The sequence below is a fragment of the Harpia harpyja genome, chromosome 3 (genome assembly GCF_026419915.1).
Source record: "Harpia harpyja isolate bHarHar1 chromosome 3, bHarHar1 primary haplotype, whole genome shotgun sequence".
Lineage (NCBI taxonomy): Eukaryota > Metazoa > Chordata > Aves > Accipitriformes > Accipitridae > Harpia > Harpia harpyja.
Window position 1 is genome coordinate 65,533,677 of NC_068942.1, and position 27,798 is coordinate 65,561,474.

The following is a 27,798-nucleotide window of genomic DNA, read 5'->3' on the forward strand; positions in this document are numbered from 1 at the left end:
CTCTCTCCTAGTCACCAAAGATACATACAGCTGTTCAAGGAGTATTTCTAAAACAGACAATCTGATAAAAAGAAATCCAGGGAAAAGAGAAGGATGCCATGATCTGTTCTGTAATATGCCCCAAAATCAGAACAGAGAGCGCACAGCAGCAACAGCATCTCATATAATAGTAAACAATCAAACATAAGTAACTTTGATTACATGCTGGGATTAAAATATCACAGCTAAAGGTTTTTATACTGTTTAGAGTGTCCCCAGGGAATAGTTCCAGTACTTCAAAAAAGACTGTTAGGAGAGAGAAAGAAATTCAGGAGTTGCAGCTTGGCTCATGCAGAAGTTCTCTCTTCTAGGGGAACCCCCGAAGACTAGTTGTTGTAGAAATTTTAGTTTTGGAGTTAAATTTAAGAATCTAAGAACAATAAGATTTTAAAATCATGGAAAAAAGCAACATGGAAGTGGTTAAAGAAATTAACTCCAGGGTCTGCAATATCTGAAGTTCAAACGTTATTGAGGAAACCTGTTAAGTTGCTGGAGACAGCAAAGGAAGCTGAGTAGCTGATGGGAACACTAACTAGGTAGAAGACCGAGTGAGTAGCATGTTTGGCTCAGTTTTGGTTTAATTCCTTCAGTTTAGATTATTACTTGTAAGATACATACGGAATTTTAAAAGCTTTTAATCTTAAAACTAAAAATGTAATGTAAAAAGGTTAGTTAGTGCCTAATCACAGTGATTATCCATTACCATCTTAAGCATAATTTAAAAAGTCAGATCTTGAATTCGGAGTCTGTAGGATCACAGCTTTTCAACATGGCATCAGAGAATTTAGTTATTTTTCATGAGGTTAAGGCTTAAAAAAGGCTGACACAGCTCCAACCATACAATACCCTGCTAAAAATGAAATTTCTGTTAAATAATGCTCCTAATCTTTCACCAAACATTACAGAAGCTGATCTAGAGCACTTTTATATCAGAAGCAGTTCTCCACAGATAAGTAAACAAAGCAATACAGCTGCCGAGAGAACTCAACTGCTATCGCAAAAAAAAAAAAAAAAAAAAAAACAACACACAAAAACCCCCAAAAAACCCCCAAACCAAAAAACTATTTCAGTGATTTATTTCAAGATACACCTGCCAGCTATGTAGGACACAATGTGGGAATGCAACCTTTAATCTTTTCAAATCTTTATAAAAAGACTCAGAAGTGAAGGTTTCAGAATTACTAGCTCTTTTAGAGCTTGCACTCAAAATAACAGAGAACAGGAAAAAGAGGAAGTCAACAGCCCTGACCAGACTATTGCTTCCAAAAAAGAATCCATTAAAATCAATGCTAAAATATCTCTTAAAACTTTTTTTTTTCCAGAAGACAGTCCCAATTCCTTCCAATGGAGGTAACACTATCTATATTGAAGAAAATAACAATCTCTGCAAGTCACCTCAGCAACTGCTAGCACACATGGTTCAAGGTGAATCCTGGAGCAGGTTGCCCAGGGAGGTCATGCAGTCTCCATCTGTGGAGATATACAAAACCCAACTGGACATGGACCTGGGGAACCTGCTCTAGACGATCCTGCTTTGAGCAGGGAGTTGGACTATATGATCTCAAGAGGTCTCTTCCAACCTCAAGGAATCTGCAAATCTATGAACCTTGTGTTTCCACAAGGACTGAGTGGTTACAGCATCAGTCTAGGACATGGAAAGTCCAGGTTCAACCCTGTGCTTTCCCTCAGACTACACGTATGACTCTTGCCCTAGTTACTAGTTCTCCTCCACCTCAGTCCCTTTAGTGGCCACAGACTGGTAGCAGAGACAAGGAGTGTGCCACAAAGCATCTTTCCAATCCATTCTCAGGAGGCTGGATCAAAGTACTCATCACTCAGACACTTGACTCAGAGCAAGCTACAGGACTTTCAGAAAGCCTAATGATGTCCAGATGCCCAGTTTTAGACACTTCAAACAGGGATTCCCTTTTTCAGGAAGCATGGAGAATTCACTGTCAAAAGGACAGGCAAGGCATTAACTTGGACATGTGAAAAATAATTAGATTTAAAATCAAGCTGTTTGAAGAACATGGGGCCCTACTGCTGCAGAATACAGTCACCTTGGCAACATCCGGCATTTTAAAAGGTGCAGGCAACACACGAGGGAGGAGGATTCAGCACCGTACAAACTGGAGTCAGCAGAGCATGGATCATCCTCCCTTTAACCCAACTGGTGCAAATCTTCAGTTATGCAGTTCTGGTAAGGTCTACAGGTTGAAATGAAGTGTAAACTGAAGATCATAAATAAAGACTATACTTCATTTATAGTTACTTTAAAATATAATTTAGAGAGGTAACAATCACCTGAATCCAAAACTAGTCTGTAAACAAACACTGAATTTTCTTTTGAAAGACTTTAAACAGCAGAAGATTTCTCCTTATGCACATACTCAACCCTCCAGAGTTTATGGCATTCCCTTGGAAAAAATAATCCCTTGCACTGAACTTAACCCATCACATCAATTTTGTATCCTGTGATAAACTGGGCTCTCTAGTTACAGCTAAAGACCAGAATATTATTTTCTTGGTAGTGACTTCCATTTTGAAATTCCAGAGGGAAAAAAAAAAAAAAGATTTGGCTCCTAAGACCTCATGCCATTCACAGATGTATTACTTGTTTGTGTTTTCTAAGTGCTCATGGCCCTGGGGTGTGACATGACAGCTGCAAAGTAGAAAACAATTTAGCAGGTAAAAACAAGGAGGGGGAAAAAACCCACAACACTGTCTAGAGAGGTGGAACTTTCTTCTCACTGCAGATCATTATGTGCAGGAATACAGAGGCTGATCTACTTGGGCCAGAACTAGAAGTTAGCCAATTACTCAGCTCTCCTGGATCTCCCCCTGCTAAATACAAAGTTGGTTCAAGGTCTCTGTCACAGTATTTCTGATAAGACAGAAATAAGATGAGATGGGGTGGCACAGGGGGACACACAAGGACAGGAGAAATATGGTCATCTAACACTGCAACAGCCAGTGAGAACAGGTGAAGCTTTTCTTTACCTCATTCCTCAACTTTATCAACAGCTTCTCTTCAAAATGTCAGTTTTAACTGAATACAAACATACTTTCTTCTTTTTCCTCCTTAAGCATTTATTCCTTTTTCTCATCAGTTTGACCAGAAGAGGCCAAAATACACGCAAGACAAACTACTTGCAAAAACTGGATGCTCTCCCAAACATATTGTTCTCATAGAGATAACAATAATAATACTGATGGCAATTTAAGAAAAAAAAAAAAACCCTACTGAATCTCTCTGCTGCTAGAACAAAATCCCAACCACTTCTTCCTCAGAGCACAGGTTTCCCTCAGCACCTCTCCCACTCACAAACAGCAATAACCACCCCAAAACAAAATCCTTTTAAACTAATTGAGCATTTTCTCCTAAAGACATTGCAAAAGACAAGGGAGAGTGCTGCAAATTATTAGTCTTATTTTTTACATAAAGACACTGCCAATGGGTTTGGGCAGGTCAGATGCAAACAGTATGTCTATAAATCCACAACTATGAAAATACAAATTGATGAGCTGCTTATCTGCCCATCAAGATAGTGATAATACAATCACAATGGTAATTGCAATAATGAACATAGTTCAGCAACGCAATTTCCCCCGCATATCGTCATCTAACATATGAAACAGTTACTTCAAGAGCTACTCCAGGTTTAAACTCAAAAGCCAATAAATGTTTCAAGAATATGACAGTAACAGAAGTAGAAAGGGAATGAAAGACTAATTTAACCCAACAGTTACAATGGTTAAAATAAGATACCAGAATTATTCAGGTTGAAAAGGCATGACTTCTAAACATGGGAATATAACTCAAATGATGCCAATTAAAGGTAACAGTCTACATCAGGTAACTAGCCAACACCAGAAGTGCATTTATGTTCCTCCTAGCAATTAACTTGTGCAACAGGCTTCCAGTGCTTCTCAAAGACCTCAGCTCTATTTACAATTTAATTTCTTTCAGTCCTTTCCAAAACTGATTTTTCTTCTTCCATAAATCTCCCCCGAATTCAGGCCTCAGGATTCTTATGACAAGCTGCTAAGTTTGTACAGTCATTTCAATTCACCAGCACGCACAAAAAGACAATATTTTCCAGAAGATTTCTGGGAGTGCTCACTGTAGTAAATATGCTCCCCATTAAATCCACATCGTATTTTTAACCAGATGCTGACCTCCTTTGTGTACATGGAAAAAGAAGAGCATGGGATTCCAGAGGGCAATCCTGTGACACAGGAATGCTTCAGTGTTTGCACTCCCATGGAGAGACAGAACGCAAAGGGCCCAAAACCACTACTTCAAACCTCACATCCAGCCTCTAGAAGCCAGCTGCTTCCTTCTCTAGTCACAATAAAAGCCTTCAGGGAGAGCAGGTATTGGCCTACCTTGCATGTATGCCTCTATTTGCCGAATTAGCTCATAAGACTTGGATCGGTCCAGAAGTGTACGAATAGCTGGAAGGGGGTCCAGGATAATGGTTTCTGGATGAGCATCAATATACTCCTGCAAAACAAACACATAGGAAAAAAAGAAAAAAAAAAGAAAAAAGGCATTAGATTGGCTGAAGAGTATGGAAAACTAATGAGAAGGGGAAGAGAATAGACAACGTTAAAAACCTCAACGTCCAGCTTCTCTTCAAGGGGAGGCAAATGCACATTGGCAATGCAGGAAGTCACCAGACAGTCTAGACACTGACATTTGAAACAAACACAAACATGACAGCTAACTGTTTTAGGATGGCAAATTTCTTCTGTGGACTCACCATCAGCACTAAAACCTGTGCTGCAACCACATCAACTCAGAAGGGAGCCAGTGGCAAAATGCCACAGTAACAGCTGTGAGCAGGGCTGAGAAAAGCAATTAGGAGAAGAAAGATGACACACTGCTATCTTGGGGTCAGCCTTGCATTGAATCACTGCATGTGAACATCACAACTGTCTGAACTAAGCTCAGAACTACATCTGGGTTCTTTAATGTTATTATTACTGTCCTCTAGCTGGGCTGAAGACAGTGTTAAGAGCTGGATGATAAGGGCTGGAATTTTTTTTGGCAGAGCTGAAGAGATTGCTGCTTCACTGTGTCTTCAGTGAGTTTTGAAAGCCCTGTCTTGCTACTTCTCTAAGTGCATACTCTACTCTCCTGACTACAGTAACAGAGCAAAGTTAATGCTCTCATGCATCTTCACCTTGGGAACTCAATTCTCCATTCCCTGAGGTCATGACTGCACTACTGCATCTTGGCCATGAACACAGACTCAGCTGCCAGGTATTGCCCTTCCAAGCCCAACAAAACTTCCTTCTGTTCCTCAGAACAGAAGTGGTGTTCCCTTACCATTGCCCCAACCTGGCCCCATAAAGTCCATGGGACAAACAAGCATCCATCTTACCCTATCCAAAATCAGACAAACATTTCCAAAGTTAGCATCTGCCTTTGTTTTACTCAAATGCCCAAAGCCATCTTTACATTTCCACTCATTTCTTTAAATCCATTCATGCAAATGCATGGTAAATGCTTCTGCAAGTAATGGACTTCCATAAAGTCCTACTTCCCTTAAGTTGGTTACTTTATAGAACAAAACATACTCCAAAAGATACTTAGGAGCATGATGAGGTGGCCTCAGGAGATGCACTTTGCTAAATGAGCTGGAGAGAAAAGAATGGCATCATCTGTTTCCAGCAAGTGATTTTGCTCCAGACGCTGACGGGGGAAGCAGACTTCCTCCATCCAACTCCTCCTAGCACTGGCAAACTGTTGCTTCCTGCTGACTACATAGTCTGAGCTGATAGCTTGCTAAAAGGGGATTATTCTTCTGAGGCTAAGAGGATCCAACATTGGGGTTTAAAGAACCCACTGCATCACCCACAGGACACAAGTAGCTTTCCTTCAGAGGGCATGAGGCACCCTTCAGTGGCAATACATGCATCTGACATATTTAATAATCCCTGCAGAATATAAAGAGTGAATTCCCCAAAGATATGCTCAACCTTGCTGCCACTTGGGAAAAATAAGGGACTGAGCCTTTTGCACAGTCAGTCATCAAGACTGTCAGATCCAGCTGTTGTCTCACCCTTGCAGTGTAGCCTAGATAAAAAGCCTCTTCGGCTCACTGGAGCAGAAGCTGGGTTCACTTCAAGTCATTAATACCCAGAACATACAGAAAACAGTTTTCATGAGCCTCCTGCCCCCAGTACTTCCAGAGTCTCAAGCAGAGCAGTCAGCTTTCAAATAAAAAAAAAATTTAAAATCTTTTCTGTAAGAGATAGAGTAACTTGTTACCTAATGTATTAAACACCTACATGTGTCAATGCAGACGTACCCTTTCATGCAGCAGCTAAAAGACACCTTGTGGAGCTAGGATGATCCAGTGATTAGGGCATTAGCTTAAACTTGCTGATCATGAAATTGTACTCTAGGATCTCAACATATCTAAAGCATAACAAGAAGCTCTTTTAGCCCTTCTCTGCCTCAGCTTAAAAGATAGGGAGCTACCACAGCACGCATCTTCATGAGCACACCAAGAAGATGAGCACATTACAGACAGCCAATACCCTGGTGGGGCAGCGGGTAAGTACGCTTGGTAGCCAAACTGAACAAGACACAGCTCCAACACATGACCTCAGCAGAGATGTGACAGTAAACATCCTGTGGTGTTTCTGATGCAAGAACTAGCTCTTCCTTTCACACTGTGGTGACCACCCCTCCACCTCAACCAGTCTCTGAATTCAAGCTCCCCATACTTCCATCCTGGCCTAGCCCCTGCTCTGTATGTACTAATCCTTCCTCTCACACATACATTCATCCTGCCTGTGGCCTCCATCCCCTTCACTCCCCTCCAAGGAGGGAATGATTTTTCCCTCTCCTAGCTCCTTCTGCACCTTCCCAAATCTTCCTGATGCTCACCTCGGCACTGAGAACTATCCTCACTTCCCTGGGTTAGGTGTGTTCCACTTGTTATTTTGGCTTATGTTACTCTAAGTATTTCCAGAGGGAGACTTGCTTTTTTATGCTTTCTGTAAGGAACTTCACAGTGCTTTATTTACAATTATAATGTATTAAAAGATCATCCAAGCAGTAAGCTTGACACAGCACAATGAAGTTTAACAAGAATGAAGGCATGATCCCAAGGCCATTCTACAGCAGGCAATGTGTCAACAGAAGTGAGCATCTTAGCTAACTTTCCAGTGCCTTAAGGAGCCTCCAAAAAGCTCTGTAAGGCAAACATGAAATAACCGATGAAGATGCAGGAGGTGGGGACTATTTTCCAGAAGCCATTTAAAGTCTGGAGGACTTCCAACTACTCATGTCGAGAACTGCACTCACTCACTCTCACACACACACACGAGCTTTCCTTATAAAACAAGGAGATTTCTCAGCATCAAACCTATTTCAGGTACTATTCTCCAGCTCTTCTCCATTTACGGGCTTAGGTACTCAGACAGCCAAGAGGGCGCAGGAACGGCAAAACTCAGAGACTGTCAGCAGGGCAGTGAAGATCAGCATCATCTGAGTAAAGGAAAGGACTGGGACCTGAAGTAAGTGTCTCCTAGAGCTAACCTGGGGACAAGCTACAGATCTCTCATTTTAACTGAACCCAGAAACAGCCTCCCCTTTGATGCAAAGGAGTCTGTCAATGCAGAACAACATCAATGTATCTGTATAGGGCATCTCTATTTGAACACAGGTAGTGGTTAACTGCTGAAGCTTTTTAGGGGACAGAAGCATCGAAATGCACTTAAGTCCTTATAACTGTGCATCTCTTTTCATGATATTGTGTGTTGCTTGGATTTCCATTGCAAAGCATTAACCTGCATTCAAAAACAGAATCATCAAGCTGCACCAGGATCCCCAAAGCAAATCATCCAGCCTCCCCTTGGGCACGTACCCTACCAACACCTTGCCTGTCTCCCACCAGTATGTCACCAGCACATGCAAAAGAAAGAGTTCCAATATCTATGCACAGAAAACAACTTAAAATAAACAAATTTAAAAATCCAAACCTTAACACCAATTCCCCACAACAGGAAATTACAATAAGAAAAATCAATTTTGTTAGCTTCACAGGAACAATTATGGTAGCTGATGTGAAACCTTTCATAGACTTTGATTCTTTACGAAGAACTGCTGCACACTCAGGCATCGTGTTTTACTGAATATTTAACTGTGAAGATCACCTAACAGACTGAAAAACTCCTGATGTAGCCTAAGTAGCAGCGCTCTTCCCATGGCACAGAACGGCTCCACTACCAAAAATACAGATCTGGGTGAACACGAAGGTTTTGTGTTTAAGAAGTTTGATAGCAGATGAGCTACTATAGATATGAACTTGAAAATGGAGCAGTTGCAGAAGGAAGAGAGAAACACTGAAGCCAAGAGATAGCTTTCAGTACAGCACAACCTCTCAACTTTGAATATTCAAATCTCTGGTCATTTCAACAAAACAACTCTGCACTCTCCTTTGGTGGATTTACCGAAGACTAGTATCCAACAGCAGACTCCAACAACCCAGGCAACAATCTAGAGGACATTTAGGCTTCCCAACAATATTTTGAAAGGGTTCTGTCCTTGGGCTGCAGTTCAGCTTGACCCAGACAACATCTATGTTTTCCTCTTTCTAATCTTTGTCATAATAAAAGCAAACAAGAAGAAACAAGGACTTTTAGCAGATCCTCCTTTGTTTGTATTCCAGGCTTGGCATTCAGTCATGCTCTGTACACCAGCCCTGTTACTGGCAGAAGGCCAGCAATGAAATTTGAAATCAAAGAGAAACCAAGTAGTTCATGTTCCCTATTAAATACCTCTGGATATAACCCAGAGATCTAAAAAAAAAAAAACAAAACAAGAAAAAAAAAAACCTTTTCTTGAGAAGCCTGTGCATAGATGAGCATAGAGTTGTTTGCCATTTTACCCAAAAAGGTAGCTAATGATTTTTATTTTTTATATTTTAACAGAAAGTTGATACCGTATCTATCGCAAATATTAGGTCATTAGATGATAAAAGAGACTCACTGACTCATTGACTTGATTTTATTACTAAGTAATAAAACTTCTATAATCTTTTGTTTAATATTAAACAAAAGCTCCATATTAAAAAAAAAAGTTAACAAATGAAACAATACCAGCATTTGGGTTTGTGCTTTCCCATGTACAGAAACATGAAGTTGACCACTTCTAAAAACAGACTGACATTTTCCATGGGAAAACAGATGTAAAGACAGACACAAGCTTGTCTAAAGAGTTTGCATCAGATTCAGACTTAAAAGTTCCTTTTTGTTGTCCTGGACTGCGAAGGTCTCTTTTCACGGACACCTCCTTCCAAAAGGAAAGGTGTAGGCAAGTTGGATCTTGAACAAACACTCATCTCAGAATTGTTTGTCTCTAAATCTAAAAGAGATTCCTGCAGTGGTTGGGAGGGATGAGGGGGGGCAGCAAGAGGAAGCGGGGACAGATCTTCTCTGTTACATTTCTATTCACTGTACATCTCAAAGCATCTTTCCAAGCACTCAGCTTCCCTGTTTTGCCTTCAAAAGTCCACCACTGCTTCATCTTGCAAATGCCTACCCACAGGAAGCGATCCTACCAGTTAGCACTTGAATGACAAATTTTTAGTTAATTTTGCCTGCTTATGAGGCTCTTCTAAGACAGAATTATTTTTCAAATGGGAAAAACACAGGTATTGGCCTGTGAATTGAGGTACATAGACCATTTCAACTTTGTGTGTCACCCTATCTCCCCAATAAGAAAAAAATTACCAAGCTTTGATAGTTTCCTTGGATTTTTCACTTGCCTTTTCTCAGCAGAGCACATGAAAAGAAATTTGAAAAGTGTAACTATTTTCAGAGTACAAGGCTGAACCCCAGGGCTAGTATCTTAAAAAAAAAAAAAAAAAAGCAGCATTAAAAATCCACTGGCATAACGTGCATGAGTATGTACTCAAATCACCTTCTTGCAGCTAAGACTTCTGAAGAAATCAATCAATGCAGCAAGAAAAATGCACTTCTCCGCTTCCAAGCAAGAGCAATCCCCTAACTCCTTCCCTTCCAAAATATCGCCCTAATTTTCCTTCCTTCCAGTCCCAAACCCTTCTAAGGAAGCTTATGAATCAAGAATAGAAGAGCCCTTCCTGGACAACTTCAGAGACAGTCAACAGTTGGTGCGGGGGACGAAACACTAAATTTTCATGAACCTGATAGCAGAAGCCTAGGCATAAAACCTGCTTCTGCTCTATCTTTTTAAGAAGGCTAATGCAAAGAGAACCTGTTCAGAAAAAGCTCTGAAAGGCAAATTAATAACCCTATTGATTTTCAATCACTTGAGCCATCATTTTGAATGGAACAGATTAGTATGAAGCTGCAATGAATGAAGCTACTCAGGCCCTTTACAGCTATGACAGGCAGCTGCTCAGAGAGTATTTTGCTCTAATTAGAGCATAACAACGATTCCCTAATGTCTTACACAAGCCAAAACATACTCACTTTTCAAAGTCATAAACTTTGTCTAGAAGGCAGGAACTGGGGTAGTTTGGTTCTCTTTCTTACCAAGACAGGAACTGGAGCACCAGCAAGTGAAAGGGACCCTTGGGGACTATGCCTTTTCCCACCTGACTTCTCTCCATGTTCCTCTAGTCAAGAAGGAACCACCAAGGACTGTAACAATTTTTTACTAGACAACAAATAAACTATGTTCAATCAGTTCAGTCCAGTGTTACAGTGGGTAGGAAGGGAGATTAATCATCATCTCCACAAAAAATCATCATCCCCAAAATAAGGATCTAAGCGTCCTACGAAGCAAATTGAAAGATTTCTCTACTTTGTACTTCATGCACTAACACTAGGTGCTGCAGGCAGCCTTCATTTCGGCTTTGGACGAGATTACTAGGCACTCATCACTGACCTTCAGTGTAGTGGAGAACAGTTTGCACCCACCAATACTCTCCTGAGAAACTACAGTCCAGACCACATCCAACTAGCATGAAGACCTTGGAAAGCTCAGCCCTAAAGGTCTTCTGCAGCTAAAAAGCCCTCTGGCAAAAGGCAACTCCTCCTTGCCATTTTCAGAGTCTCCCGTAACAATTATTTTTTACAAGGCAATTGAGAACAGTCATTAAACAGAAAGACAAAAAGGGCATGCTAAGAGGTTTCCTAGTCTATTAGCACTCTCCACCAGACCATACAACAGTTCATCACAGACTCCAGAGGAGAGCAGGCACACAGACTCAGGTAAATGTGAAGCCAGTTTCCTTCTCAGCTCTTGCAGATGAGATGGTCAAGGCTTCTACAATACAGCTCTGAAAAAAAGTTATCCTTACAAAGGTCATAAATGTAGCCTGGCAGATCGTTCCTCCTCCTGTGGTCAAGGATCCTTTGCTCTCCGCTTCCCGGAAGACTGCTTTAGGGAACCACAGTAAGACTGGTGCCAGGTATCATCTTGCTGTTACATTTATATTCAATAGCAGGAAAATTAGCATCATGAATTTTGCACTTTTTGGTCTGGTTAAGATCATCAGAACTTTCTGGTCAATTTAATGAACAATAAGAGAACCACGCTATTTCCACTTGTGTGCAGGTGCCAGAAATACCACAGTGCTTATGCAACATCACACACACATAAGTACCTCTCTTGCATGGTGGTCACTTTACATTTTCTAAGTTGCTCATTGATTTTAGTTTAAAAAAAACCCAAACACCACCCCCCCCATACACTTCATACAAATGGATTCTTACAATTTATTTTTTCTAGGGAATATACTTCTCTTCATCTAATAGTTTTCAGTATCTTAAAAATAATACAGGACAGATGGAGACAGGCAGCAATTTCCTGCCAGCTTCTACCCTGTATACAAAATTACATGAGAGTATACTCTTTAAACACACTTTAGCATGTAATTCAACGCTGACAGACCTCTCCTCTGCTCTGCTGGTTCCTGGGTACATGTTTTACTACAATGAAAGTTTCCTGCATGCCAGCGATGTAGCACAACTCAGTCGCATGTGCAGAATGAGAAGCCCAAGGCCTTGGTTTATTGGGGAGAGGATATCATTCAGAAGCTGCTCACAGGGGTCCCTGCCCTGTATCTCATTCACTAGAAAAAGATCCTCTCCCTGTTTGGAAGGCACCGGAAGAGGATCTTTTTCCAATTAATGAGTTTTGAAGATACTGAAAGATTATAATTCCATACCCACAGTCAGAAGTATGTGTAGTCCTGTAATGGAAACCTACATTCTAGTTCCACTACATGATTGTGGACAAGTCATCCACTGGGCTATGCTAAAGAACGTTCTATCTGTAAAGACAGATCATCAAGACATCAGTGTGACTATTGTAACATAGTCTGTAAATCAGATGTCATCATAGCTACTACAAATTCATACCAGAGCTCCAAACAGAAACAAACAAAACCTCAAGTCCTTATGACAGCCATTTTGAGTTGACCTAAAGGGCTTCTCATATTAATCTCAAAATTGAGTTAATACCATTTCCTTTAATTTACAGCTTGCAAAACAAAAACTTAGGTACACAAATGGGATGGTCTAGATCACATAATGAAACTGTGGAAAAGCATCTGTCTGAACCCACATTCCAGAATCCCCTTCTAATTCTTTAGGCATTACATTGCACTTCTTTGCAGGAAGATGGCATCCTCAGAAAGAATAGATATATTAGATAATACAGTGTTTACTGTACAACCAAGAACTAATGACAGGGAGAGAAGAAAGAACATCAAGTTCTCCTCTAACATTCTTGGCTTTTTTGTTATTTTCATTTGCGGTTAAATTTAATATTCCTAAAAATGAAGGCCTTGAAGGCACCAGCCAGCTGGATGCAAGCATTTTGCAAGAAGAATTAAGCAAGTTTCTTAGCACAGACCTGCAACAGCCTTTCCAGAGTATGCCTGGCTGAAGCTTGCCATTCTGAACACAGCAATGCTAAACTGGAACTAGGCAGAGTGTTCAAAAAAGACTAAAACCACTACCACCAGGGACGTGAAATGAAGATGAAAATGTCGGAGTCCTCAAAGAATGAGCAGAATTCACCACCTTCCTCTGCAAAGATGACACTGGTATAAGACAATGCTCTGTATCCATAGGGTGCTTTTCACCCGATTTATTTCCTTCTTATACAGTTCACACTGTTAGTTGAACAAGTTCAACTGTATTTACCAACCAAGTCAGGAGACAGGGAATTATTTCTTCTCCATCTAACTTGCTCAGAAACTTATCCTCACCTCCATCTGTCTCTACTACTTGAGCTCTGGAAAAATATATATGGAGCATGCATTACTGTAAAGAGAGGTTTTCTGTTGATACACTTGCTTATTGATTAACAGACCTACTGACAATTAAAGGGTGCTGAGTTACATGCAGCATATGCCCCATGTGTTTGAACAATACCTTTGCTTTCTACAACACTTGACACAAAATCCAAATTTCCAGTATTATCAAAATAAAAAAATGTTTAAACTTCCCATCAGCCTACTGCAAATTAGCTTCACAAAACCCACAGTATTATTTTTGCCTGAATACTGATATTTACAGGAAAATTATGAAGTCCATTATTAAGAAATAGAGACCAAATTATGAAAGGGTGGTGGTAAGCTGAGGCACAAAAAGATGTACGCGTTCTACAGCAATAGCAGCAATGGTAACAGACAGAAGACTGAATTTCAACCCTATTATCTAGTCTCTGGATTACAGTTATTTCTGTTTCACTCTACTGTAACCCAGACCTGTTCCAGCCCAACTTGTTTCCCCTTTTGTTCTCTGTTATTCTTAGAAGGCAGCAGACAGGTCTGCAAAAATATCTAATGTAACTGAATGCTCTTGTGCTGTGCAGGTATTTAAATCAATTTATCGCTATGCAAATCCTACAGGAAGAATTTGACATGCTGTATCAAATACCTCTGTCAGTACTCTCCATGACTCCCTGGGATCAACAACTGTTCTCACCTCTCCTCATTAGTTAGCATATCACAAGAAGCATATCCACAGTCCAAATCAATGACCCAACAGCTCAGCCATTACTGTACATGCTGTATGAGATTAAGGCCATGCTGCCAACAAAAAACTCAGGCACAGGAGGCAGGGGAGGTGATGTTAACACAGATGGATTGGACAGTATGGGAGAGAAGAGCTGGGTCAGAAAACAGAGAGCAGTAAGATTTGTTTGCCCCAAATCTTAAGGGAAGGTTTCTTACTGGTTCCCTTCAGTGGCCACTAAAAAGAAAGCTCTGTGATTTCCAAGATTAACAAAGATAGCAAGAGCTGCAGCACAGTCCTAAGAAACAACACAGCACACGGATGCTATTACGCAGCTTCCTTTAACAGGGGATCACCTTGAATATGGTGACACTCTTGATTTACTATTTCTAATGGGATGGAGAGGAGAGGCAAGGCTGAATTGTTGAACTTGCACACAAGGCTATACTCAAATAGATAAAGTAGGATTTTTAGGGCAACGTGAGTTTGGTTATTTAGCTTTTATTAAGGCTATGATTTAAAACTGTTTGCAACAAGTTGCTCCACAGTTTTAACACAGGGGGAGTTAACCAGCCTGTGAGACATGGGAATGTTTCAGTAAAGTCACTGTAGGACACTGACAATCACATCTTGGAAAACAGCAATTGCAGTGAAACAGGAGCATGTTGCACTGCCTCTAAACTTTAATCAAGGGCACAACCTGACAAGTGAGCCATACAGGAATGACAAGGAGGCACATCCACTAATAGGTGGCACCTGCCAACAGGCATATAACTGGAGGGGTCCCAGCACCACGTACCACGGTACACAGGATTTGAATACAACTATTTCTCAGCTGCTCTGAGATGAGGCAGCTCAAGTAAGATTTGCCAGCACTAGTGAAGGTTATAGTATTGTCCCAGTAAGAATATCCCTGTACATCAGAGGTCTGCAGCCTTTTCTGATGTGTGTATGTCTAGAAACTTCCACCGGGAGCGTGGACTGCCATACAGAGGACATAAGCCTCCTGGGAGCATACCTGGTTTTGTCATTAGTTTGGCTGACGCCTTCACAACAGTCAACAGACTCCTTCCCACCTGCCCATCTCCCCCTGTATCTCAATCCCCTTATAGTTGAGGGCTCAAGAAGTCTGAGAACAAACAGCCATTGAAATTTACACTTAAACCAAAGAGCCCTTCAGGTTCCACGCCAAATTCAGGCTTACAGCCTAACATGCTGCAGGAGAGCACTCCTCTAACTGCAGTCAGCTCTTGAGGAGCGTGAAAACAGCCCTAAGCATGCAGGTTGGACTTAGCCTGTAGGGTGAAAAAATAGCACCAGGTGAGAAACTGGTAGAACTGAAGTATTAGAGAAAGCATAAATAGCATTACCAAAAAGTCCAGGTGGTAAAATCAATGCCATTATGCAAGATTCAATAAGCCTGACAGAAATGTACAATTTCTTCAAATTTTGCAAAGCTTTTCCCTACAGTCTCCTGTTCCCACCCCTACCATCATGTACACTTTGAAAAAAATGTGGAAATTTGAGATCTCTGCAGTAGACAATTCTATGCTGAAACTGAATTGTATCTTAATTTCTGTTAAAAAAAAATCCAAACTGTACTATATAATACACCTTCTTCCTGACAAAAGCTTAGAAAATGGAAACAATATCCCCACATACAGTTGTTATTTTTATGCTGTATTAACTGTTATATGCAAACTAACTATATACCATTACTAAAAGTTTAAATCAGTAATTTCACTTCAGATAGTCTGTGGTTAAAAAATATTGCTGTATTTGATATTATCATTTGAAAGAAAATAAATCTTGTAAGATCAGTGATACTTTTAACTTACATAGCTCTGTAGAATTTGAGAATTTTAGGAGACATATTGCATGAAGGGAGTTGGATTTTCGGTTTGTAATTGCAGTTTTGATTGGGTTTTCTTTTTTTCATAAGGTAATGTTTCTGTTGTTGTTTTTAGGCCACTACATTTCTATTCAGGTGATATTATTATTTTCCAAGTGCCATCAAAAAAAGGTACAAAAAGCTAGTCCCTCAACAAAAGAATAAATGGATATTCATCCATAATTATATATGGATCATATATCCGTATATACTGCTGCTCTCTCACCACTCTCAGAATCTATCCCACAAACTCATTAGATAAAAACCGTATTTTCACTGAGATTTACCGATTTAAATAACTTTAAAAACAAAGTTTCAATATTTAACCTGTACAAAAATAATGGATTAAGTTATTTAAATAGTAACAAAGTTACACAGAATAATGTCAAGTTATCATATTATGGTTACTTTAAGGAGTCTATCAGGGTAAGGGATTTAGCTTTAGCAGGTCATTTTACCTCTACAGCCTTCTCACAGTGCAGCAGCTGTCACACAGACACGAGAACAGCCCGCTAAGTCCTCAGCCAAAGCTAAGGCTCTAGCTGCAAAGTGCTCTACCCTGTTTCATGCCGAACTTCACCTTGGTGGTTAAATGCAGCTTTAGGAAAATGCATCCTCCTTACCTACTACTGTTTTCTGCAGACTTCACTTCGGTACTTGAGAAAGTATGAGCTTGTGACCTTAAGCTATTAAATACACTAAGTTGACTAGCTGGAGTTCGTATTAAAAATGTTACATATCCATTGAAGAGTTCTTGCTCAGGAATAAAAGAAAGGTGTTTTAGATATTAATTGTACTTACTGCTACACACCACCTGTTGTTCTACAACTGCTTACACAAGTTCCCTACCAGCATGCTCTCCAGGGGACAAGGGAGGTGCCACAGTATTACACAGAGCTGCTCTCTCTGTGCCTCAAAGCTTGGCCTTCAGGAATGCAGGCAACAACGTAAGAATTGGGACAGAGGAATCTCAAGAGTCTTAATCAGCTGCAAGCAACTTAACACATGTGCTCTTTTGCTTCTTTGGTCATCAGTTTTTCCCATCAATAGGATGGGTACATTGTGAAGGCAAACTAGTTAACGTCTGAAACAGGGAAAGACTGCAAGCAGAAAGCCCCTGAAGTCCATCTCTCCATATGCTTCTTTGGACATTTACAAGTTTCCAGTGCTGTGGGAAGTGGATGCCTGCACTACTTAGTGATGAATAGTTATCTACTACTCGGAGAACTGGTGCCAGAGGGTCAGACCCACAAGTCAAACCTTTTCGTCTCCTGTGTGTGTTTTGAGTAATACACAGGTGGGAAGAGGCAGAAAAGCTTTGTAACTAGAGCAAAGAGAATATTAACTCCATTAAGTAAAATATTTTTTGCATTACTAGCTGTAGAACATTAAGCAGAACAAAGAGAACATCATTTCCCAAGAAAGCAAAGTTGTCAAAATTGCAGAATTTGTCTGAGCCGTTTTTCCACCTGACATAAGCATATTCAATAAAATTCTGAAAATATCTTTTTTAATTTTGCTTTTCTTTGAAAGAGAAGAAAAGAATATACCTTCGATCAAAGATAGCCACCAGAAGCAACTCGTATTAAAATGATAGAGGTGTTGATTTATCATTGTCATCAGCATCCAGACTACTGACAGGAATTCTTTGGGGAAACAGTTCTCTGTACCACTATGCCCTGCATATTTCTGACCTTCAATGTAAACTTAAGGAAAAAAAATTAATAGACCAGGATTCTCAGCACTAAAGGACAGAATTACTCACAGTAACCTTGATGTTACAGAAATTAGCATGCCAAGAACTGGGAAGACTAGACAGAACTGGGCCAAATTAATTTAGTGGCTTCTGTTGCGGAAAGATGCATGTAAAGGACTCTGCAAACACCTGTTCCTCGTTGTGAACAGCACTAATGCTCTTGGATTGACATCAGGACAACATTTGGCGGGAAACCAGTTCTTACTAACCTTACCAATACAACATAAAACCTATCCAATGGTGCAAGCCCATTTTAGACTAACAAAACTATTTTTGCTGGGCTATCAGTAGCAGGGCAGCAGTGTGCCAGGGAGCTCTTCTCATCAAACCCTAACAACTTCACAGGAAACAGATTGAATTTGCTGCACCAAGATCATCCTCCTGTTTGAAATGCAGGACTGTGAAAGAACCACTTACCTGGAACCTGTGAACCAACTCCAGTGACTGGCTGTCATTCTGGTCTGCTTCAAGGATGACGTCTGTCAGTTTATGTATGATCACATCCAAAGGGCCCTGATCTTCAATGGGTTTGGTGAGGTCAAGCTGAAGAAACCAGAGAGAAACCTTTTATTAATATATGGAGGATCTGAGGTTCTTGTCCCTACCACCATCCAAGGTGCTGCTGCCACACAGAAATCATTTACTTTACACGCTGCCTGTATTTTGGTACGTTGCCCAAATCCCTGAAAATTCACATTTCACTGAAAGTCACAAAACTTTACTCAGACATTTATTTCTCAGCAATGTAGATCTAATTCCATGAAAAAGCAGTGAAGTCATTGGCAAGCACCTTTCATCCAAACACCTTCCTGTACTTCTCCACCCTCAGCTAATATTTCCCTCTTCAGCTCTCTTTCCTGGTACTTACACATACATGCAAAAGGAATGAGCCAGCAAAGATTATCATCACTAATAAAAGGAATGCCTGCTGCACCCTTCACCCTTTGGCATTGCACAGAACAGCACTCAGGACAGTAACAGAGGTAACAAAAGCAAGCGACTCAGGATCTTTGCAAATTCATCTGCTGCAGGGACAGCTATTTTAGCTGGTAAGGAGGTCCCAGGGCACTCCCACTAGTAGACTTCAGCAGTTAGCTGGATAGGGGACAAAGATTTGGGGTGGGGTCTGCAGAAACTCTGCTCCAGACAGCATGGGAAGGCACAAAAGTGGTGGTGATGTGTCACAGGGCTTGGTCCCCAGTACCAAGGCAGGGTTCAAGGAGCAGAGGAACTACCTGTACTGGAAAAGGATTGAGTTAGGGATCTCTTGAGGAAATCTTAATGCAAAGAAGGCTACAGAACCTGATGGGATGCATGCAAGAGTACTAAGAGAACTGGCCGATATCATTGTGAGGGTTTAGATTTATCAGGACATAAATCAAAACTGTGGAGATTCCAACTAAATCAGGAAAGAAATTCCACCATGAGGACAGTCTGGCTGCACCACAGAGTCCCACAGAGGCTGCAGGATCTCCATCCTTCAAGGTTTGCAAGACCTGACTGGACAAAGCCCTAAGCAACTTGGTCTGAATTTAATGCTGAATCTGCTTTCAAGATGATGTATTATGGACCCCTAAGGTCCCTACCAAACTTAATGATCCCATGAAGCTACTTACCAGATTTCAACATTTGTACAGTGTAAGTACCAGAACTGGTTCATGTTCTAGGCAATACACTGAGCTGCCCATAGTACAAAAGCTGCCACTTTAACAAGCACTGCTCTTGAACCAATTGTGACATCTACTGCATCAGTGATAACTTAACCTTGTAAACTTCAAACCGGGAACATCTTTGAAATGAAAGACAGATGTGTGCTTATTAAACTAAAGTTAGCATCTGATTTTACAGTTACATGCATGCTCCTTTCCATTGCTGCTATCCCTTTTATTCAGCTCTGGCAGAGAAGGGGGTGGGGGGCACAGGAGGGAAAAGAGGGCTGGGCAGAAGAGGCTGCTGATTCTCTGTTTCAACAGAAGCCTGGTCTTCACTGCCTCATTAGCTTGAGTTTTGTCCTAATAAAACTGCCCACCCTACAAAAATAGCCCTGCTTTGAATTAAGGAGTGCCTTAAGGAAGGTAACAATAAGACAGGATGGCTGGAGCTCAAGCACCAACAAAACTAAAACAGCAGAGATCTAGCAGCCTTATAATAATTTGCTAGTTGCTAATCTAAACGATCCATGCTTTTCTTGTGTAGGCACTCTTATCTGGGTCAGGCTTACTTGAGCAGAATAACTGAAATTACCTATGGCACAAAAGCAAACCTAAAGACACCAATTCTTCCCAACAGAGACCACCTTTGCTTGCCCATTATTATATGCTCCTACTAAGAGTCACAGATGAAGGCTCTAGTACTACCTTTGAAGTAAGTATGTAGATTCTAATACAACTGGAAGACATATTGTGCATCTACCTTCTAGGAGACTAACAGAGTGGGCAGCAGACTCTCTACATTTGAAGATTACACAGTGGTAAAGACAAACATGACAACTTGATGTGGATGCTCAGTGATTGGTAAGCTGTGGCTGGGTGAGGCAGTCCACAGAACGTCTGGCTGTCCTGGCACTTACATTTTTACCCCTACAAGCAATGCAGCATGAAGGCTAAGTGCAAGCGTAAGTGTCTGCAAAATTAAGGCAAAACGATGTGAACTGCAGCTTGGCTAAGGACATGCAAGGAAATGATCTACTTCTGCAACCAAGTTCCAGAAAAATCAGTTAATATCCTTAAAAGAAACCTCAGATGGCCACACTGCTTTTCCTGAGGTTTTTTCATCTGCCTATCACATCTAGAAGGAAACAGCAAAACAAAGGGTCCATTTAACTAGGTCAGAAAGTTCCCAGTTGCCAAGGTACAAAAATGCGAATCAATCCATTTTTCAGGACTTCCAGTCTCAAAAAACAGTGAGAAGCAAGTAAGTATTTGAGATTGGTTACCCCTCTACGTTCTTCCTGCACTTGCAGCTCAATCTGCGCAGAAACATTCAGAAAACAAGAAAACAGTCCTCGCTTTCAGCCTTGACCCAAGAATAGAAATAAGCCTTCAAGGCATATATCCAGGCATTTTCAGCAGAGTGTTTTCCAGAAGCATAAGACATCTAGGCAAGATAACTTCTTCACAACCATTGTGCCAGCTAAAAGCTACTGGCATATTTTGAGAATGAAACAAAATGCACCTACTTTGCACATCTGAAAGTGTTAACACGGGCCCCCTGTAACAGTGCTCTGCTTCCCCTTCACCAGGGAAGCACTGCTAGAAATGACAGCTTGCTAAGGCAGCTCCTCTGGTAGGAAGTTCAATGACCACTTCAATTGGCTTAACAAGGACAGCAGGTACATTTCAACCACACAAACCTTCAAAATTTGATCCCGTATTTTGTGGATTGGAGGATCAAACCATTTGCAAGAATAAGTTCTCTGTGTTCTGAGCCATGCTGCGGAAAGCAAATATTCCTGGGCTGTGTGGAATTTGGAAGAGATCCACCTTCCTTTTATATACTAAGAAGAAAAAAAAAAGTAAAAGTAGAAGAAAAAGAAGAAAAAAAAAAAGATTTGAGGTGGGGGAAAGAAGCCTTTTCAAGTAGAGTATCAGACCCAAGCAGAAGTCAGTGAAAGTAGAGTGCAAAATTTCTGATGGTCCTCTGCTGAGACAAACACTGATTCATTGTTTGTCATCAGCTGGAATTTGAGCCCTCCTACTTCCCTTCTCTTTCAGCATCTCTCTCTCCAAATGATCTTTGCAATTGACATGATCACCCAAAGGTTTGTTTTTGCACAGAACTAACACCATAGCAACAGAAGTAAGAAAAAATTTATCAGACCCAGCTTGAAAAAAACAGAGAAATATGGCTATGATGCCTATTATTCTGTGAAGTAGGCTATAGCCTGCTCTGCTCGCCCTTTGTTGTATTAAAAAAACCAACCAACCAGGTATTGCTTTCATGGCACTGTCACCACCAAAACCCAGCAAAACTGAGGTGAATGACATGGAAGACAGTGTCAAAGCTGTACACAGAAAATGCCAGATACAAGGCATAGGCCTTTCCAGGTCTTACAAATCCATATATGGAAGGAAAAAAAATGCTAGATAAATGCTCTTATCATAGCTGGCTGTGGCTAGCCTGCTCACCTTCTAACAGAAAGACTGGCTGGGAGTTAAAAAAACACTCCAAGCTTAGAAACGTCATAGACTCCCCCATAGCATCCACTAGAGAGCAAGTTACAGGCATACAGAGCTCCATCTCTGCCCTCCTCTCCCCTTCCCCTGTCCTCCAGAAACACACAGCCGGTGCATTATCCAAATCATTACACAGGAGGGCAAAAAAAAGTTTATTTCCATTAAGCACAATTTGTTTAAAGTTTTGGGGTTGTTTTTCTCCAGAACACTGGCAATCCATCTATATTGCAGGGACAGGGTGAGTGCCTGGCAGAGTGCCATGGCTCTCCATTGGTCCCAACTGCAATCCCACACGCATGCATTTCTGGAAGCTGTGTTTAAAAATAAAACTATGTCCAAGTGAAAAAAATCTGGATTTGTTCACTCAGAGGAAAAAAAAACCCAAACAACTGCAAATGTTGGATTTAGCAAAAAGAAATATCATTTATCTAAATGGTTAAAAATAGTTTTGTATTTTTTTGTTCTATTCAGTGTTTCCAGTCCATGCTATCCTCAACTGTGTTTCAGAATCTGGCTGAACTGGATTTGTGGTTTTTTTAAAAGCTCTTCTTCAGAAATAGTTTTTGGATTATCATTCACTTGAAATGAATTCTTAATACCAACCTGTTCTGTTCTCTGAACTGAAGGCAGATCTGTCCACTGCTATATCCCTGAGGAATTTACAACACATCTCTCCATTTCTATTTATCCTCACTTTTCTCTTAAAATATTTTCATTTAAAAAAAAAAAAAAAAAAAAAAAAAGGACTCAAATCTATTGTTTAAGCATTTGGCTCCCACTCTCCAATTGCCTAACAAACTCCACTCACCAGGATGCTGCACTAAGCTCTTGCTATGTTTCAGTTTATTTGATGCACTGCTTAGAAGCAACAGGAGTGCATGTACCTCCACAGCAGCCTGTCTTGCTGCAGGAGGAAGAAGCTCATGAAACTTTCACCCAAAGGGGGTGAATGAAGATAAGAAGAAAATCATCAGAGATGACAGGTTTGTTCTGAGCCTTCTCACTAGGCAGATACCACCAAATCATCACATGTTATCTCAAGTGCTAGAAAGCTTAATAAAATGCCACAAAAGGGAAAGAATCCAACCAATTTTCCAGTAGGGACCTGTGAATGCTCTGCTACACATTTCACAAATCATAGTCCAAAAGTCCCTTTGTGATAATTTAACCATTTTCCTCCCTGTGAACTAGACATACAGCACCCACCTGACCTGATCTCTCTGCTCCCTGACTCCTGAGGCTGTATATGGAATTTTCTACACAAATCTATTGCATCCTGTTATTCAGATACTCAGTTAAGGCTGCACTGACCTCAAAACATGTGGTGTTTATTTCAATCTTAATTCAGTTTCTTAAACTCCACTGCACATAGACCTTCAGGTTTTTAGTCATCATCTCTCTCTCCTGGGGCTATTTTCTACCCTGTATCTTCACCACATACATTTATATCAAAAGGCTTCTAAAACAAAGTTTTTTAAATTCTCCCCTTCTTCCCCCAACCTCAGCGTTTACCTTTGCTGTGCATCAATGCTGAGCCAGTCATAATGAAAAAAAGTCACAAGCTCTGGGTTGGAAAGCCAAGTCTTCAAGAAGCTGAACCCTGACAGCTGATGTATCAGTGGATGCTGTTCTCTCCCCAAAAAGCTCAGAGATTAAAACCTCTCAAAATATCTTAAGTGCCCTGGAGAGGTAAGGGAAGCAGCAAAAATCAACATTGCCAAGTTCAATGTTTCACCTTGCTGTAAAAAGTAAACAAAAATACACAGGATAGTCTAATTACAGGAGAGAAGGTGCTTGTATTTGAAAGGAAATGCGGAAATTTCCTGAAAGAAATCAGGAAAACGGTTGCACATGACCTACTCGTGGGGAGCAACAGAACAGAATGGCGCAGAAGCCTGCCTGCTCCTTTGACAAACCAAGGTGAATCCACAGGACCAAACAAGACCAGCACATCCTGCTTTCCCAAATTAAATCCTGCAGGAGCAGTCCAGTCGTGTTCCTCCACCAGGACTACACTCCCACAAACCCTGCTGTCAGGTCTACACAAGCACAAAACTGAGACAAATGACTCCCTGCCAAAGCCGGTGGAAGGTGACAAAGTATATACAGGTATACATTTCCTCATGAGGAAAGATATTATGTTACCTGGTATTTTCACTGATATACAGGCTCTCCATAGTCCCTAAAATATTCACATAATCAAACTAAACAAACATTTACATATTTAAGAGAGTTCCTCCTCATGTCTCTGGCCAGGGAAGAAAGTGATCTGGGCTATCGTCACGCACAGCTAGAGTAAGTATTCAGCACTTGCTGCTGCTGCTAATGGGGCCAAAGGATACTGAGGGAAAACATAAACCCCTCTAGGCGACAGAAACACCCGCTCTATCCCACTGCAAAGGGCAAACATGGACCCAACCATCAAAGGCTGTAACGAAAGAGCAAAAAGTTCATCAAGAGGCCCTATTTTCTCTCTCCACGCCCCCCTCCCCCAGCGATCCTTCCCCAGTGCAGAATTAACTTTCATGTCCTGTTGCAGCGGCGATGGCAATCTGAGAAAGGAAATCCGCTGCGGTGAGGAGGCTTCCCCTCCTCGGCTCTCCTGCCCTCCCCTCACACTGACAAGAGGAGAGGGCATCACAGCATCGGTAACAGCCGCCACGTCAGAGGGGAACTCTTTCCCAAGCAGGAAGGAAATGTAGCTTGAGAATACCCTACCTTTTTGCTAGTCTTCTCGGAATTGAGGAAATTGAAGACCGACTAAAGAGCTTACCTTTCTACCACTGCAGGAGGCTAACTCTACGGGTTATCTTTTGTTGCTCTGCCCAGCTTAGTTTAAGAGAACCACCAAAGGAGAAGGAAAGCAAGTCCCACACTGGGACATGTTGTTCAGAATCTCAGGTGCCAACGACATCGCAAGCAGCAAGACATGCCTAAAGGTGAGGAGCAGCACAACATAAGCTATGAAGTCCTGCTGGGTTCCTATTTTCTCAGATACCCAAACTCTAACACCAGAGGAGAAGATTCTGGGTTTAACAGATGGTTTCTTTGCGTTTTCTTGCACTGGTGCCAGAGTGGATTACTTTGCATTCTGCTTGGCACAGTTGCCAGAAAGTGTGAGCACTTTGCGCATTTTCAGGAGTCACATGCTGCCGCTCCCCTGGAAGCTAGGTATGATCTCTGAAATGTCTGGCAAGTTCTCACTTCTGGCTGTGTTCTAGATAAAATGAAGTAAAAGGAAACTCATAGCTTTTTTTACACTGCATGTACTAACATACACGGACACATTCAAAGCTTGTCCTGCAGTCACGCAATCCCCTAGGACCTCGGCGACCATCGCCTCCCCACAGCCTCCTCTGCACCCTCCCACAGAAGCAGAGAGCCAGCATTGCTGTCGGCTGTGCAGTAACAGTGACAGACAGTGAATCGTGACTCCTACTCAGTGCGCAGAATAACACTGGGACAAGTTACTGCATCTCAGTTACTCAAACCTCTCCCACTGCTCCCAGTACATAAACCTCCAACTGAGCACCACCCTCCTGTAGGCACCAAGTTTTGCCCCTTCACTTCTTTAAAAGCAAAACAAGAAATCCCATCTTTGGGCTATGGCTAAAGCTCTTCACAGAAATTCTCTTCAGTAGGTATTTTTTTACCCAAGACTAGAACTTCTACTATATCATTTTTGACTTAGAGCCCAATGCAAAAAAACATTTCTAGACATTAAACTGTAACTCAGCTTGGCTTATCTCCTTATCTCCTGTACAATACTTTGGCAGTTGCAGAGAGTTCTTTACAGAACTTGGAAAAATGTGGGAACGGTGGTTTTGGTAGACAAGTGGTTAAGCAGTTCAGTCTTGTTCAGGGATGGTCTGAAAGGCAATTGCTGATGTTCAGCACTGCAGGAGGAATAATCAATATTATTCAAATCCAAAAAAGCCTCTTGCCAAGGGTGTCTCCTGAGGTCACCAAGGCTCCTGTGGATTAGGAAGGGCAGCAGAACAAATCCAGAAATTAGCAGAGGAGAAAAGTTGAAGAGAAAATGTGTGACATGGGAGGATTAGTGCTCCAAAGAAGAAAAGCAAGTCATAGAAAAGCAAGAACCCAGAAGAATGAGCAGTCAGCATAACCTGCTGCTGAGACTGCCTTGCTTTACTTTCTGTAACCGTCAAAAAGATAGTGTTCACATACACCAGATTAAAAGGCTACATAGGTAATCCCAGTAGTAGAAGGTTATAGGAAAACTACTAAGTTGTTCACAAAACTTCTGGCTCACTTCTTGAACTTAAAGCTTTGGAATCAGCAAATCAGATCCAGAAAGCCTAAAAAGACTTTACAAGGAAGATTTTCAATGTTTCTTTGAGCAAACTGGGTCAGCTCTAGCCCAGTTATTGAACTGACAGCTCAATCAATCCTGTAGGAGAGCAGACATTAGAGGAGTGGAATGGAGGAGCCATCCATGGAGAACATTCCAACTAACCCAGAATACAGAAATACTGCAGCACTACAGCCAGTACAGCCTGGGTAAGCAAAGGAAGGAGGGTGAGAGGGGTGCACTTCTCGGAAGCTTTCAGTGCTTAATTGTAACATCATATAAACATTCAAAATATCAAGATCTGACAGTACTACAAATACTTTTTTTTTCCTTGATAACTACTGAATACAGAGAAAGTTAAATGAAGGAAACATGTTCTTCTGAAAGTTTCTCTTGGAGCCATGTAAACGTGTACTGCATAACCTCTCTCCCTTCGGCCATGGGATTAGATAAGTAGAAAAGCTGATATATAAGAAACATCCCCCAGAAAGCCTAGCTACCACCCTTTATCTTAAGGGCTGAGGAAGCTCAGCTCTGGACTTGCACCACACGGCTCAGGCTCAGTTTAAGGATAATTCTTCAGCAGCACTTGTCAAACATCAAGAGCAGTCGGGTGCTCCTGTATGCGTGGCTGCACTTCCCAAGAGATTGTCAAGGTCTCTGCTGTAATCCTCCCTTTAACAAAGCTTCCAGGTGGTGAGCAGAGAGGCACAGCCAGGCTGCCAGCACCCTCTTCACTTTTGTTACCTACTAGCCCCAGGAGAGCTGAATTTCTAAGGTGCATTGCGCTTTCTCAAGAGACTCTGGATGATGTGGAGTTGTAAGCAAATACAGGTAGCACCCAAAGTACACTTAATCCAGTCTGCTCATCACTCTGCTGAATTTACGTGGTCTTTATTGTGTATTAGGGAGTTTAAATACATGTGGAGAGAGCAATAGCTGTCAGGGTAGAAAGTTTTTATGCTCTTTATTCGCCCCCTGCCTAAACTAACTAGGATCCCTTCTGAAAAACAAAACAAAATTGAAGCATATTTCTCTTAACAAAAGATACTCCTTCATCTAAACATTCTTACCCACGGACACTGGGCAGCTAGTAATGTTTGTGCAACTGTGAAGGATAGAGGAGGAGGAGAGGGAGAAGTACACTGGAATACAACAGGGAAGAAACACAGAAGCTTTAGAAGACTTAGTCAGCCTAAGGGGGAAATGAAAATGAGTAAGGCTGCTTTTGAACAAAGAGAAGGCCATGCTTAGGCTGATCTGTATCATACCCCTATGCTGCATGAGCAGAAATCAGAAGAGGCACCATGAAGAGATAGAAGAGATTGTGGCATTCCCTTCCATCCTGTTCCAGCAAGTATTATTTATGGGAGAATGAAGTTGCCTTTCAATTACAAATAATTACTTCAGCTTGAAACCACTGCTCCCAATGAGACAAAATGATGAAACTGTTCCTTCCAAGGATGAATCTAAAGGCATTTGAAATGCTCTGAAATGAACACATCCGCAAAGATAAAACAGTTAGCCCATGATTTCTCAAACTGAGGAAGAAGGGCATGGGTGGAGATCACAACCATCATGGCCCACCCTCTCAGGTGCTGCACTGCTAGAAGGTATTGGAGAAAGGAGCAGAAAGTGAAGCCAGGAG

The 27,798-nt window shown here is 41.3% G+C and overlaps 1 protein-coding gene across 4 annotated transcripts in view; it reads right to left on the reverse strand.

Annotated features, from left to right (window-relative positions):
* Window positions 1–27,798, reverse strand: part of ITPK1 (inositol-tetrakisphosphate 1-kinase) — a 159,459-nt gene that overhangs the window by 62,082 nt on the left and 69,579 nt on the right. For 3 of the 4 annotated variants that reach the window (XM_052783027.1, XM_052783024.1, XM_052783026.1), the window contains 2 exons: window positions 18,081–18,206; window positions 4,429–4,546 (listed from right to left, as the gene is read on the reverse strand). In XM_052783027.1, coding sequence (XP_052638987.1) covers window positions 4,429–4,546; window positions 18,081–18,206 — 244 coding nt within the window. Of the gene's footprint in view, window positions 1–4,428; window positions 4,547–18,080; window positions 18,207–18,531; window positions 18,586–27,798 lie in introns of those variants that run through there. The other variant, XM_052783025.1, reaches the window with a different exon arrangement.